The 15674-nt window shown below is 29.8% G+C and overlaps 1 protein-coding gene across 5 annotated transcripts in view; it reads left to right on the top strand.

The window, feature by feature from the left end:
• Nucleotides 1–7265: 7265 nt before the first annotated feature.
• Nucleotides 7266–15674, top strand: part of LOC107443689 (protein FAM135A) — a 49261-nt gene continuing 40852 nt past the window's right edge. The window contains exons 1-5 of one of the 5 annotated variants that reach the window (XM_087155308.1): nucleotides 7266–7646; nucleotides 9316–9432; nucleotides 9519–9650; nucleotides 13637–13716; nucleotides 14849–14988. In XM_087155308.1, coding sequence (XP_087011434.1) covers nucleotides 9574–9650; nucleotides 13637–13716; nucleotides 14849–14988 — 297 coding nt within the window. In that variant the 5' untranslated portion in view covers nucleotides 7266–7646; nucleotides 9316–9432; nucleotides 9519–9573. Of the gene's footprint in view, nucleotides 7647–9286; nucleotides 9433–9518; nucleotides 9651–13636; nucleotides 13717–14848; nucleotides 14989–15674 lie in introns of all 5 variants that reach the window. The other 4 variants (XM_087155309.1, XM_087155312.1, XM_087155313.1 and 1 more) reach the window with 4 other exon arrangements.

Here is a 15674-nt window from a genome sequence, read left to right as displayed (position 1 = left end):
ATTTGTTGAAACAATTTTCAAATAAATTGCTACCTCATCAGACATGCTTCTTTCTCTGAAAAATAAAATTAAATTTTTGTGTACGTACTTTTGCATAATGAATGTACGCTGATAAATGCACGCGTAAATTGTATATATTTACATGAATGCAAACGTGTATTGTATGTAAGTAATACATATGCGAGTTAGTAAAGTTATTTTTAAGATACAATTTAAGGCAAGAACAGTTTGTTTAGGAAACATACGCACGGTAATTCTTGAAATATAATTAATTTGTAAATCATACATACGCGTATCACGGAGAGAATATTAAAATGAATCCAAATTACGCTTATACGAGTAAATGGTGATAGAAATTAAATATTATAAAACTACATATTACAATTGGTTGATATTTAAAAATTAAAATATAATTTGCCTTATTACACAACTATACACAACTGTAAACATACTTGCATTTCGTAACGGGGAACATTTATTTAGGTAGATGTATAGCAGTGGCAAAATAACAACAAATTTACTCTATACCGAACTCGATTGTAAACAATTTACTGATAATATCTGAAACATGCCACAATTGGCGTATTTGAATTAACTATATATATATATATATATATATATATATATATATATATATATATATATATATATATATATATATATATATATATATATATATATATATATATATATATATATATATATATATATATATATATATATATATATATATATATATATATATATATATATATATCTGTTGTTACTTTACATGTCGTTATATGCACATACATTATTATTATTACATACCATATACGAACTTAGAATGGATAAATTATTTATACTTACGTTCATGCACTGTATGTAAAGTATTTAAGTACTTATGCACGCTGATACATATATATGTACACACAGACATCATACGTACAGTGCGCAAAAAAAATAAACGAACCACCCTGAATAACTTTTGATCTAATGATTGGATCTTCATGTTTTAGGACTGGTTATGGTTTAAAGGGGTGAGCTAAAATATGTGCGCTATATAGTGCTGATGATATTTTAAGATACTAAATCACTCAAGAAACCTTACTTTCTCTAAACTTAAATTTTCCGAATAAACATGTTTATTTTTTTTCTTTTTTGATGAATTCGGACTTTTGACCCCAAAATGCAGTTGGAAGCCGCAATCTGGGAAATATGATACCCATAGGCTGGTCAAGAGCTGCTCAAAGTGTGGACTCTTAAAGTTATTTTTACTCTTTGTGTATTTCGCTATATCTCGAGAACTTCTAACTTAATTTTAAAAAATTTTGCGAGCAATTATAAAATTCGTGTATCCAAAAATAAATTTAAAAAAAAACAAATTCTGTATTTTGTCATGTTAAATTACGTTCTTTAAAATAATGTAAAATATTTTATTGCTTACAATTTCAATTGTTTTTAATTATTAAATAAAATAATATTAAATATAATATTAAGTGATAAATATTTACCAAAATTTATTTTTTGCACTGAATTATTTTTAGGTGAACGAATTTCATAAATGTGTGCAAAGATTCTTTAATTCGCTTAAAAAGTTCTCGAGCGAAATACGCAAAGAATTAAACTTTGGATTGTTCTCCAGATCAAACTAATGGGACAATTTTTCCCGGAATGCGAATACCTCTTACATTTTGAGGACCAGAAGGCACATTTATTCAAAGAAAGTACATTTTTGTGTCTGATTTCGAAACTCGAAATATTGTCTGCACTAATTAATTAGAATTTTTGAGGTCACCCTCTTAAGCCGTATAGATTGAGTCCTAGAACGTGAAGATCCGATCATTTAGATCAAAAGATATTCAAGCTGGTTTGTTTTTTTGGCACACTGTACGTACAATAAATATATTCATTAACGCAGCGTTTCTCAATCTTTCAATATTCGCTGCCCAGTTTTCAATCATAATTTTCATCGCGCCCCCCACTTACAGTAAAATGTATACAGCAATAATGTATATTGAGTATTTTGAATTCTGTCTTTAAATTATTTTTAACTAACTGCCAAAACAAAAGTAAAATAAAAGCCAGCAGCAATTGAGATTGTAGAAACTGTGTTTGAAGTTAATTTTTCAAAACAATTACAGTCCATACCTCTTTCAAATGATACTGTTGCTAGTCGAATTGGTGATACTGCTGAAAATGTAGTGACAGCTTTTCTCGACGGTGTGTGACAAAATGTTTTCAATACAGTTTGATGAAGCAACAGATATTAATAAAGATGCTCATTTAATTGCCTATGTTTGATTTTGTGATAATATGTCAGTATTAGAACTACTTTTCTGAAAATCCATAGAACTCAAAACAACAGCGCTAGCATTATTTACTATTTCAAATGATGGTATGAATGAGGCAAACATAGAATGCAAAAATTGCATCAGAATATGCACCGATGGTGCTCGTTCAATAGCCAGAAGGTTCGAAAGTATACATGCACTTGTAAAACAAAAATCGCCTCAATGCGTCTGGACACATTGCATGATCCACAAAGAATCATGGCTTCGGCAGTTAGTTCCACATCTTGGCTTCGAAAGAAATGCTGGTTTAAATATTGTGTTAACTACGGTTGTAACCGTTGCAAATTATATAAAAATGAGAGCAATTAGATCGAAAATCTTTTCCGCTCTTTGTAACGACATGGGTTCAGTACATTCAGAGTTACTATTTAAATGCGGGGCAAGATGTTTATCACGTGAGAAATTTTGGCAACGTGTTTATGAATTAAGAGAAGAAATCGCCATTTTCCTAGAAGAAGATGACAGAACGGAAACCGAGAATTTTCATTATTGTTTATTTGTGATGAAATTGAGCTACTTGATCGTCATATTCGAGAAATTAAATAACTTGAATCTTCAACTCCAAGGAGCAAATACACATATGTTGGATACGAGTGATAAAGTCAATGCTTTTTGTAGAAAATTTTAATTGTGGGGCAGAAATTTAAAGCAAAAAAACTTAACAATGTTTACAAATGTGGATAATTGTACTAAAACTTATAAGGCTGAAGAAGAACACGTCAAAGTTCGTTTTGTAACCATTGAAAATCATTTAGCCATGATGGCACCGAATTTTAAAAAGTATTTTCTTGCTGACGACAAACTTATTGCAAGTTAAGAGTGGGTTAGTAATCTCTTTCATAAGACTCCCGAAGGACTCTCAATTCATGAGGAAGAAAAATTCATAGACTTCACGACAAGTGGTAAAACCAAAATACAATTTAGTAATAAATCACTATTTGAATCTTGGGCAGGGGGATGATTTTTCTGCGCTAAAGACAAGAGCAATTCGCATTCTATTAACATTTTCAACACCCTACCTTTGTGAAACTGGATTTTCTGCTGTGACTTCTTTGAAGACAAAATATAGATCACGGCTAAATATAGAAACAGAACTGAGAGTGACTATTTCTAATATTAAGCCTCACCTCAAAAACATTTGCTCTGCAAGACAGGCCCAAGGAAGTCATTAAAAATTACTAATTTTTTAAAAAAATTTAGTATGTTTTGATTAAGTAAGGTGGGTAAGCCAAAGGTGGCCAGTGTTCCTAACGTAGCCCACCCCCCAAAGTAAAATTAAATTTATTTTGAACCATAAGATGTCCCTGCTGCATTGTAAATCTTGTACCTGAGGTGCACGAGGCTGAAATGTAAGATATTTCATTGAATGGCCTCCATTGTATGAAGTGATCTAAGTTTTTGCAGTTGTCGTTCTGATTTCCGGATGAGAAGATATTGTAATTTATATGTGTTTAAATTCTTAGAACTTTGGTTTTAAGTCGCCAAGGTGGCCTGACACCGGTGCCACCTTGGAGACACGTGGGCCACCTTCGGAAACAAAGGGAAATCTATAAAAGAGTTAATTACAAATCATTACATAGCATATTATTTCTCAAAAAGGAATGATTAAATTGAATGCCAATTGATTTATTTCATTTTAAGCAAATGTGGAAGTTTGGTATTTTTTGAATTTTTATAATATTTTGATGTTCTCTGCACTTTAGTAGAGTTTGCGATATTCTGTTTCAAGTTTTTCGTATTATTTGCATTTTAAAGTAATTTTTCAGGAATTTTTTTATTTTTGTGGTGACTATGAGTGTTTTTGTGGTCGATTCTGGTATTTTCTTGTAAATTTGAGTATTTTTATACTAGTTATGGGTTAGGTTAGTTAACTCTAGTATAGTTATTTAACTCGTGTTAGTTAATCCTTTGAAAAAATTAACTCAGAAATTCTTGATTAATTCTAATGAGTTAACTCAAAAGAATCGCTAGTGACTTCACACAAGAACTATTAATGTAAAATCAATAAACAAATTATACACTCTAAAAGCAAATATCTTTTTTATAGTCGGGAAACTTGTTCCAACCAGCAAGCCTTTTTAAAAAACGTTTGCGAGTCCAAATGCTTTTTCTGAAGATAATTTGAGTAAGTGAAAAAGTGATTTCTATATATGACTCACCTTTGGAACCTGAGGGAAACCTTAGGCGCAAAAGCTACAATTTTGAAATTGTATTATAAAATAAATGAAATTTTATTTTACAATTAAAAGTATACATGGTATATATTAGAGATAGGTGTCAGATGTTACAGAAAAAAATTCAGTCGCACAGACTTAATCAGAAAATTAGGAAAAATCCTCAAAGCAAAGCCACCCTTGGCTCCCACCTTAAGTTTTGATGTAATAAGTTGTTTCACTTTAGTAAGTTATTAAATATGTCGAAATGCATTTTGCTTTCTATTTGTATGTGCGATTTCCCTTCATCCACTTAATCAGTTTTTTTAAATAATATTTTCTCTTGAACATTCTCACGCCACCCCTCTAGTATGCTCGCGTCCCCCTAGGGGGGCTCGCCCCACAAGTTGAGAATCGCTGCATTAACGTACATATTATGTATTTACATACGTATTTATGAACAATGCATTTTAAATTAGGAAGTAAAGAAATTTTTGCAATATTTTAAAGAATGTAATTTTATATGGTTAAATCTAAAGTTTGAACAAAATTGCTCAAATGTTATTAATTTGAATTGTTCTTGAGATTCCTAATTTTAAATATACGACTTTAATTAATGAGATAATGTTTGAGTTCTGGTACGTGGACATCCGATCATTAGATAGAAAGTTATTATTCAGGTTTTTTCATTTTTATTTTGCAAACTGTACATGCAATCTTTATTAAGTTGAATAGCAGAATTCATTTAGCTATTCGCGATCGCAACACTCGAATACGCCATCTGGGGAGAGACCGGTTTCATGCCTTTAGCCCTTCTCCCTTCCCTCTCCTCCTCTTTTCAGTTGTATAGGAATGTACTACTATATTTTCCCTTTTCTTTATATTTTTCCTTTTTATTTAATCAAAATATTTTTTAAAATTTCCGTGATACTTTTCTTTAGAACTATGTTTAATGCAGTTTTCAGTTTCATATAGTGTTTCAAGTTGAAAGATTTTAATCTATATGAAAATCAAGAGAGAAACTAACGTACTTCCTTCCTCTATGACTTTCCGCACGCTAATGGGGAAAGCATGTGAAGTGTTGCCATAGGAAAAGAGTTCTGCTGTACGCCACCTGCAGCCCATTTCGATCGCCAATACAATTTATGCAATATGAAAAAATAATAAATTGCCTACAATTCTGATTATAAAGTAATAAAGCTCATTTGAAATTATTATTAAAATTAATCGTGCTGTAATCGTATTTTGTTACAAAAAATTATGATTTCGAGTAGTCTTACTTTACATGAAAACATTACATTTGTAATTTGTTACGAATACTCAGAAGTTTATCCAAAAATATTTAAACAAGACTGATGAATTTATTCATCAATCATTAAGCTATAATTTGCATAAGGAATGATGACTAAAGTCGCATTTGAATAATTAATTAAAATAAAATTTGACTAAATTTAGAAAAAACTAAAATTTTCTCAAATGATGATCATCTCTGTAATGAAACTATTTTGATACCACATAGTTGATATTTAATTATACAACTAATCAATGAAAAGGAAAATGACTGAAAATATTTGTGCGTCACCTTTATCAAAATGGTAATACGGCTTTCGAGTTAAAATTTAACTTGCACCTAAAGGTGCAAAAAAGTAAAATGAAATAATTAATCAAAAGAGATTAATACAGATGAAATTGTCGTACTTATTTCTTTCAGTTTATCATTAAAATCAAGAATTGGGAATTAAAAATTTGCAATGTAATAAGAGGGCAGTGCTTAAATGGATGGTGTTTTCTACACTAGGGAACGCTGCAAGCTCGGTACCACCTGAATTTCCGGGTTACTGTTTCCGTTGTATTTTAAAGCCATTTGGCATCATTATGTTTTGAGATTCTTGCAAACAATGTATTTGATTACTTATTACTTGTGTTTACAATGCTAACAATACTAGTGTTTACAATGCTAAAAGGGTTAACACTAACGTCAGATGGTGCACAGCTTGCAACAAGAACAAACAGTAATAAACTGATGGAAATTGGCCATATCAAGACTACCAAAAAAGCGAGTTATTCGAAATCTAGCAACCATGTCACCTTTTTTAACAATATATCTCTAAGAAACTAAAAAAATTTTCACTTCAAACTCACCAGAATTACATATTAACATTAATATCTTATGAAATATGTCAGATTTGAGCTTAGAAATTATATAATTTATTTCTTTTATTGAAAACAAAATTATACTCTCTGCTCTACGTCTCCTGTAACCCGTTTCGATCACCTATTCTCACTGCCTGTAGTTTCTTTGTCCATGAAAAAATCGCATGCGAATGAGAAGCAGGTTGGTGAGGTTTTTGCGTTTTCATTAATCAGCTTTTCATTCATGTGTGGTCCCGCAGTGGACTGATAGTTGAGACACGGTTCCCAGCAGAACACCGAAATCAAGCATCACTGGCTACGGTTAGTGTGCGGGTGGGTGACCACTTGGATCAGTCTGCGTAGGGACCGAGGGTGTGCGGTGTTGGTCCTCGTTAAACTGTGCTACCGTAAAGTGCTCGATTTCGCGCAGATCGTCGGGCTACCGAAGCGGGGGTGCCATCCCCTCCGCAGAGGATCAAAATTGTGATGGCATGTCTTCGGATCATCCTCCAGGATGTTTCCAAGACCGTCGCCAATAGCCCATTGTGTAGCTCTAGTCCGACGTAAATTAACAACAACAACATTCTAGTGAGAACGGTCCTTAATTTAGATACGCGAGTTATTTTTAGCAAATCGTCACTTAAATGACACTAGTGCCACTATCTCACCAGAAGAAAAGCTTCAAAAATCAGTATTTAGTTAACTTTAAAAGTGTTTATCCGTTTAAGTCTCTGGCTACAGGTTTATTATTGCTGGTTTTTATGGATTAAAACTGGAAATTAATTTTATTTTTTATTTGGAAACTATGTGTTGGTATTTATTTTTCGCATTTAAAACTTCAACTTGTTTGATCGAAATTAAGAATTGTCAGAATTTCAGACAGCAGGTATGCATACATTTGTTTTCACATGAGTAAATCGAAAACATTTTAAAAACTGAAACCAGAAATTTCAAAGTTTTTGATGAAACTTTTGAAGACATGATCGATAATATATTAGAAGTCAAAGTTTATTCTTTTGCATCTTGAGTAAGATATAATCGTTTTTTTATTTTACTTTTTTAAAAAATTCGTATCTGTGGTGGTAAAATTATTCAATAATTTTTTGTTACTTGAAATGCAATGTGTATAGAAAGTGACAGATACTTATTGATGTAATGACAGGTGCTTTTTTCTTAACCTATTAAAAAGTAAATTGTGTAAAATCATCTGTATGTTATGAGGAGAAATTTTATACTCCTCTTTTTTATTGTTAGCATTTATTAATTCTTATAGTGTTCAAAAATGTTTCTTTAATAGTAATTATTTTTGCATGAAAATGTAAAAATGAAGCAAAAGTCAACAATTCTGAAGGATTAGTTCTAAGCACTTTTGAAAAATAAACATATAATAAAATGCAAATTTTTTCTTTAGAGCTGTTACAATTTAAAAAAAAATATTTTCTAGAGTTTTAATTATATTTGTCATAATTAAAATTTTGTCAAGTATGTTTGTCATTTTTAAAATATTAGTTTTTCATTCATAGTATTAAGTTGGTAATAATTTAATTCCATACTTATTTCTCATGTTTTTGCTACTTAGGTTCAGGCAAAAAGTAGTTACTATTAGAATAAAAACTTAGAATAAAAAAATATCTTAACTTAAATTAAAATTAAAAGTTTAGAAACTATTGTATTTAAAAAAAAAAAAACTCCCCATGTTCTTGTATTAATAGTCTTTATATTTTTAAATATCATTAAGTATATTTAATTAACAATGTGCTTGGTATATATCTAGAAATTACATTATCAAATTTCTTCATGCAGTTCAACAGCATCATTTTTTGGACCAAATTAATGCAAATATAACCATTGTTTTCTCTGATTTTCCAAGAAATACACGGAATAGTTAACTTATGCATGAATACAATCATAACCTATTTGTAGCTTTTATTATAATTATAAATTGCTCTGTAGTTTTATTATTATTTTATAGTAATTTATGTTACATTTTGAATCTACTGTTATTATGTCCAACACTTTTTATTTAGATGCATTAATAATAAATAAAAAGAAGACTCAAACATATATATAATTCGTTCACCAGAAGTTGAGACTTGGCTCCACCTCCTGGGACGCAGAGTTCATTTCAGCGCGGGAGTTAGAAGAGAAACATCTCCGTTGTTGAAATTGAGACAACCCTTAATTTGCGCCAAACACAAAAAGTGAATTATTTTTCAGTCATTACTTTGCTTTATCATCTGCTATTATACCTTTATTTTATATTATACCTGCTATTTTACACTAGCTAATTAAATATAGTTTCAATTTAAAAACTGTTGTTCTCCCAGCGAAATGGCTTATAAAGGACAAACTATTCACTCAAAAGAAAGAAATATCATAAGAAATGGTGCAAAATATAATCAAATTTATGAAATATTTATTGTTAAAAAAATGCACATAAAGTTTGCGAAATAAATATTTTTGCCAAACGATCGCCAAATAGCAACATTGTTCAAGTTTGCTTACAACCTTCTCCCAAAAATAGCGAAATAGTATCGTCGCATACCACGTGATGAAGGCGGAGCCAAGTGCCAACTCATGGTGAACAAGCTATATCAAGAATTTAATTATGAATTTTATTCTTATTTAAACATTGTCAACAAATTTTATATTTAAATAATTTTTCAGGTTTGATTTTTATTTTTTTTTCCATGCAGGAAGTGGTTTAGTATTATAAAATTCAAAGATTTTCTAATGATGCAAAAAAGACTGTTAAATATTACATGACCATATACGTGCCATGCTGATCATCCAGCTGCTGCCATATTCGTAGGGTAAATCATTAATTTCTATTTAAATTATTAACATTAAATGGTATTTAAATCAGTTATGTATTTACAATTTTTGACTTTTTTTTTAGCAATTCCTTATTTTATAGTCATCAATGTCAAGCATCAAAGTTAGGTGGATAGAAAATGGGTGAATTGCAATGCACCTTAGAATTTTCTATTGAATTACACAAATTCATCAATGTGGATTTGTTTCAACGAGGGTATGTGATATTTTATCTATTGTATAAAATTTTATATTAATCATTGCTCAAAGGGCAATTTGTTAAATTTTTATTAACAGAAAAAAAAGTACAGTTTTTTGATGCTCTTTTTAGCTAATCTCTTGGCTAAAATTTTTCTTAGTTTCTTCTTGTGTATATTAGACCATTGTAGTTGTTGACCATAATAGCTTCTTTTTCTGCTAATAGGAAGTGATGTACGTAGTTTTCTAAATTTTTAGAGTTTGTTAATGAACACAAATGCTTAGCAGTAACTCGTTATTCATCGTAGCGTAGTATAGTGTATTCAGTGTAGTGATTTGTATTCTTGTGTTTTAAAATATTACAGTTCTTTATTCATATTAATGGGATTTTAAAAACCACACATTGTGATTCAAGAGATTTAAAAATCACATTATGCGATTCATTTTCACAACATTTAAAAATCACTTCTCAATTTCTATTCCTGTGATTTATAAATCACGTAGCATGAAAATCATATACCATGGAAAGGAAGAAAACTTTTTGGGATAAATTCCTAAATTTAATGAAGTTATTAAACCTAAGGTAATAGTGTCGATATCAATAGCTTTTGTAAGAAGACTGTTTTCCAGGATGAATTTCTTGGTATGTTCTTAATTGAGAAGCAGTCTTTCTACGAAATCATTAAATTTTTATTTAATGGCCCTGAAAAGCCGCCAGAAGATCAACTAGATCAAATCATCATAATGTTTAAAAAATAGGCAAATTGCGAGATAACCATTTTTTGCACCATTTCCTACCTACCCAACATTAATGATATGCTGAGAAATAATTTGTATGTTATTAAAATTTTTTAATTCTAAAAAGTGTAATGAAGATGAGTATTGTAAATTTGAATTAATTGTAAATCGTAAATGTCATGGTAAATATTGTTGCATTATTCAGAAAAACAGTTCCTTCAAAATTAACTTTTTTATTCCTTTTTTTTAATACATATTTTCTTACATAAAATTATGATATATAATTTTTTTTTTAAAAAAGTTAAATGTGGCTAAAATTTTTCACAAAAATAGGTATTAAGTTAAAAATCTTGGATTTGCCCTTGCAGCTTCAGTATGAAGACAGAGAAAAATATGCCTTTGGCCATTTGTCTTTTGATTATTAAGGAAGCTGAGAAAAAGTTTCATTTTCTGCTATTATCACCTAGTTTGGAATTCCGAAATCAACTGTTGGCCTCATTGTTAACAAGTGGAAGGATAAAAAAAGTGTGTACTATCTTCTAGTACCAGAAGCCCAAGAAAAATGACCCACTGTCGAGTGAGGTTAATCCGAAAAAATTTGGTTGGTGACACAAACAAAAGCATTAATCAAATATGCAAGGAGATAGCCATTGAACTCACCAGGAGTAAACACGCCTTAAGACTGAATGCAGCTGGATTGTGTGCATGCTTTATGGTAAAAAAACTTCTAGTTTGGAAAAGTTTAGAAAAACTGAACCGTCTCAAAACGTTTTCAATTTTTCAAATTTTTGTTTGGTGTTTGTTAAATTAAAAATCTTCAAGTTTATTAGTTTCTTCTCATGTAGGATGACTAAAGCTACAAATTACTAATTTACATCATGATGAAATTTTGCTTCCAGAAAAAGTTTGATCAGAAAACATATCTTAAAATTTTTGCTTCCTACTGTGTATTGATTGTTGCTCCGGGGGACCCACAATAATTATTTAATGGTGGTCCAAGTCAAATTTTTAGTGGTCCAGGATCAGTGAACTATCATTAGAAGTCCTGGTTATAGTTGATTGTATAGCCAAACAAACTCTTTTTTTTTTTTTTAAGATTCTATAACTATGTTTTTTGTTCAAACCATATAATAGATGATACAAATATCGAGAATAAGATGTTCAAGTAGAAAAAAAATAAATAAATAAATTGCTTGCAAAATATCTGAAATAAAATCGCAGGATGAGATTAGCATCCTAAGAGCTGGAAAATTATTTAAAGTGTTTTTTTTATTAAGGAAAATATTATCCTTGAAATAAAGTTTAGATATAGCAATTCATCAGGAAAGAGTAAATGAGTTTAATAGGTTTTTAATAAATGGTACAAATGCAGAGAATGAATGTTTCTAAAATTAGTGTTTTTTCCTTTGAAAAAAAAAGTTTGCTGAAAACGAAGTTTTTAAAATTTTATTTGTTACATAGCTTTGTTTCATAGTGTATGATAAGTCATTATTATTTTTATTTTTTTACGCCAAGTTACATTCTAATAGGCATATCCTAAAAGGAGCAAAAAAGTAATTTTTTTTTTATACAGTGGGTGATCGGTTAACGAACATAATCCATTCCAAGACTATGTTCGCTATCCGAATTGTTCGTTAACCGATTATCGATTCACCATAGACTTCTACGTGAAATCGATTAATTCGTTCTGGAGACCCTAAAAATTAAATTTAAAAAAATGTATAATTTCTTATTAAGTTTTTTAAAAAATAATACATACATATAGTCTTGCATATTAATCAGTCCTTTTCATTTTTTGCTTATGGGGCGTTGAAGAGCATGTCCAATGTCGATTGCTTTTCTCTTTTTTTCAGGATTTTCCGGAAGTAATTAATAGCATTGTCGTTGTAAAAATCTCCAACCCTACTGACATCAGCTTAGTTTGGGTGCCATTCTAAGACCATTGCTCTGACATCCTCCCACTTTTTCAAAAGATCTTTAACGGCAGAGGTCGGCATTGGTATCCTCTTTCGTCTTCCTTTTGTTCAGAAGGAGACACATTTCGCTGTGTTTCTTGGTGTTCTTCCTTCAAAATTTCTTGGAGTTCTTCTGTCGTCCGTTAATCTTCATGTCCCATTATGAGCTTTTCTACGTCATCCTCGTTCACCTCCAATTCCAGATCTCTAGCAGTTGTCAAAATTTCATCCATAATTTCAGGGGTGTCTCCCTGATCACCTCCGTCACCTTGATCGAAGGATGGACACAGCTTCCGCCAAGCAGAAATCAACTGTCGCTGTGTGACTTCTGACCACGCCTTTTGAATGATACGAATAGCTTCAAGAATGTCAAATTTTTCTTTCCAAAACTTTTTTGAAGTCATTGTTGAGGAGAATTGGCTTGCTTCAAAACACCGACGAAACAGCGCGCGAGTGTACAATTTCTTGAAAGCCGCAATAACTTCCTGATCCATCGGCTGAATCAGCGAAGTCGTATTCGGAGGTAAAAACTGAACTGTCTGCCAGGGAAAGTCTGTCAACAAATTATCTTCAAGATCCTTTGGATGTTCTGGTGCATTGTTCAATCGCAGCAGTGCTTTCAACGGCAAGTCATTGGTATCAAGGTAGTCCTTGATGCTCGGGGTACAAACTTCAAATAGCCATTCTTAGAAAGGATACTGCGTGACCCATACCCTCTGATTCGATCTCCACATTACTGGCAGTTTGTTCTTAATTATGTAATTTTTTTTTTTTTGAATGCTCTGGAATTCTCAGAGTGGTAAACGAGAAGTGTTTTAAGCTTTATAATAATAATTATTGAATGACATTTAAATTCATTGTTAATTCAAGTTTCATTTAGTAATTATCAATACTAACCATGCATTACACATTTCTCCTTTCAGTGATCTTATTTTGTATGCAAATGATAACAAACGTTTAATAGTACTTTTTTTCCGAGAAGTGTTCGTTAGAATTCGTTTTGTTCACTATCCGAATATGTGTTCGTTGTCCGAACACAAAAAATCTTTCTTGAAAGTGTTCGTTATCCGAATAGTGTTCGTTATCCGAACACAAAAATCTTTTGTGAAAGTGTTCGTTAACCGATTTGTTCGTTAACCGATCTGTTCGTTAACCGATCACCCACTGTATTTCAGAATGGTTTTTGGGAGGTTAAAGAAATTTGAAACTAAAAGTTTTTAAGATAATAAAAATTGTTTCAATTTTCGATGAAATAAATCTGTTAACTAGACATCTTTTAATTAATTTTTTTTAATGTAACATTTCTTTGCAGTTTTTATCAAGTTAGAAGTACTCTTAAAGTGTCTCAAAAGCTGCCTGTAAAAATTGAAGTGAACTTGCCTAAGAATTCATGTATGCTGAATTTTCATGTTGTTTTTTAATATTTTATATATATTCACGCAAAAGTGTGCCAAAACTTTTTAAAACTGAGTAATGCTAATTGTACTTTGATCTATAATAATTGCGTTATGCTTTTAATTCATGTAGTGCTTATTTTACTTTTGAGATGCTTTAATAATCAAATTTTTACTAAACAGATGAATGAAATTATTAAAAGTAAAATTTTAGTTTGCTAAATTTCTTTATTTTTTTCACCAAATCCAAGTTTTAAGATAAATGTTTTTTTTTACCTGAATTCTTTAAAACATGTGAGACTGTGCAAAATAACTCTGTTTCATGACCTTAGGCTTAAAGAAATTAATTTTATCTTTATTATTATTAATATATTCTCAAATGTCATTGTATGCAACAAATAGCAGAAAATATTACAAATATATCGCAAATGAAAGCAAAAGTTATTTTTACTCTCATTACAAATGTTAAAATCCCCCCCAAAAAAGTATGTATATTTTTTTTGTTTTTTTTATAAACTTTTTAGACTGATAAATTTTTTTACATCTTGTTTTTGCAAAGTATTTTCTTTTGTTTTTCTTCCTTCCTTTCTTTTTAAAGTTTTTATCTCAAATTCTTAATTTAATCAACTAGACTATCTGCTGAAATATAGTTTTGGAAGGAGTTAAAATTTTTATATTGTTTACCTTTGTATTGTTTTTATAAGAGTATTTTTCAAAATATAAATCAAAATTTTTTTCCTGAAAGTTAATTTTAAATTTTTTATTAAGTTTTTCCAATAGTTGATTAATTAAATTGAAACAAAATTTCAAGATAAAGAATATGTATTGTTTCAATTAGGTATGCATTCAAGCTTTTATAATTTTCTTAGCACATTAAAGTGCCAATTTTGAATATATCTATATCTATCTATATATATATATATATATATATATATATATATATATATATATATATGTTGCAATTTAAATTCTTCTACATACTTTTCATACCTGTTTTTTGTATGAGATTTTAAATTTTAAATCTCAGTTGCATTGTTCATATGTAATTAAAATAATCATTAGTAATTGAAGAGAATAACTTCTTACTGTATTTTAAACTTGTTTAAACTTATAAAATATTTATATTTCAGCATGTTCATTGGTTTTTCCTGCCTGCATTGTAAATGGAACAGCTGTCAGTAAAACATTTCAAATTTTATATAAAAATGAAGAAGTTATTTTAGATGATATTATAATTTTTAAGGTACACACTCTTATAGAAGGGCATAGGGTAAGTTGGTAACTTTTAGTTGTTTTCTACATTTTATCATAAAAACTTTTTTAGCTATTGATTTAAATTATGTAGCTATGATTTTGCATGCATATGTTACTAGTTTGTTCCAATATAAAAGAAGGCAGAACGGTTTCATTCTTTAATACATATGAGAAAGCTGATCCATATTTAGTTCTAAAAATATTATGCATTATTAGAGGTGGTATTAAGTTTTGAGCCTTGAATGTTGAATTGATGTTGACTTGTTTTGTTTTCTCAATGCATGAAGATGGTTTAAAGGAAACTAATTTTTATAACTCTAACTTTGCCATTAACTACAGCTGCTTTTGAAAGAGGTTTTACAAGTCAGAATAAATTCTGAAAAGCGAGGTTTGTTGAGGATGAATATTTGCATAACCTTTCCAGATTATTCTTTGTCCCTGATTCTCCAAAATCTCCTTTTCACAGCTCAAGTGAAGTTGTCTTAAGAAACATGAATTTTAGACATACTGCTAAATTGAAGCACAAAAAGTTAAATATATGATCACGGAGATTTGTTTTTTGGAAACATCAGTATAATTAACATTTAAATCGTTTAAAAAAAATGAGAAATAATTTATTTTACTGAAATAATCTATCAATAGTAATTAAATGTTTATTTTGCATAATTAATATGTTAGGTTTAATATAATCTGTGTTGTAAA

Source organism: Parasteatoda tepidariorum, chromosome 11 (assembly GCF_982258835.1).
Source record: "Parasteatoda tepidariorum strain Cologne lab strain chromosome 11, Ptep-v5.0, whole genome shotgun sequence".
NCBI lineage: Eukaryota > Metazoa > Arthropoda > Arachnida > Araneae > Theridiidae > Parasteatoda > Parasteatoda tepidariorum.
The sequence above is the reverse complement of the archived record's forward strand: the minus strand, read 5'-3'. Positions and strand labels throughout refer to the sequence as shown.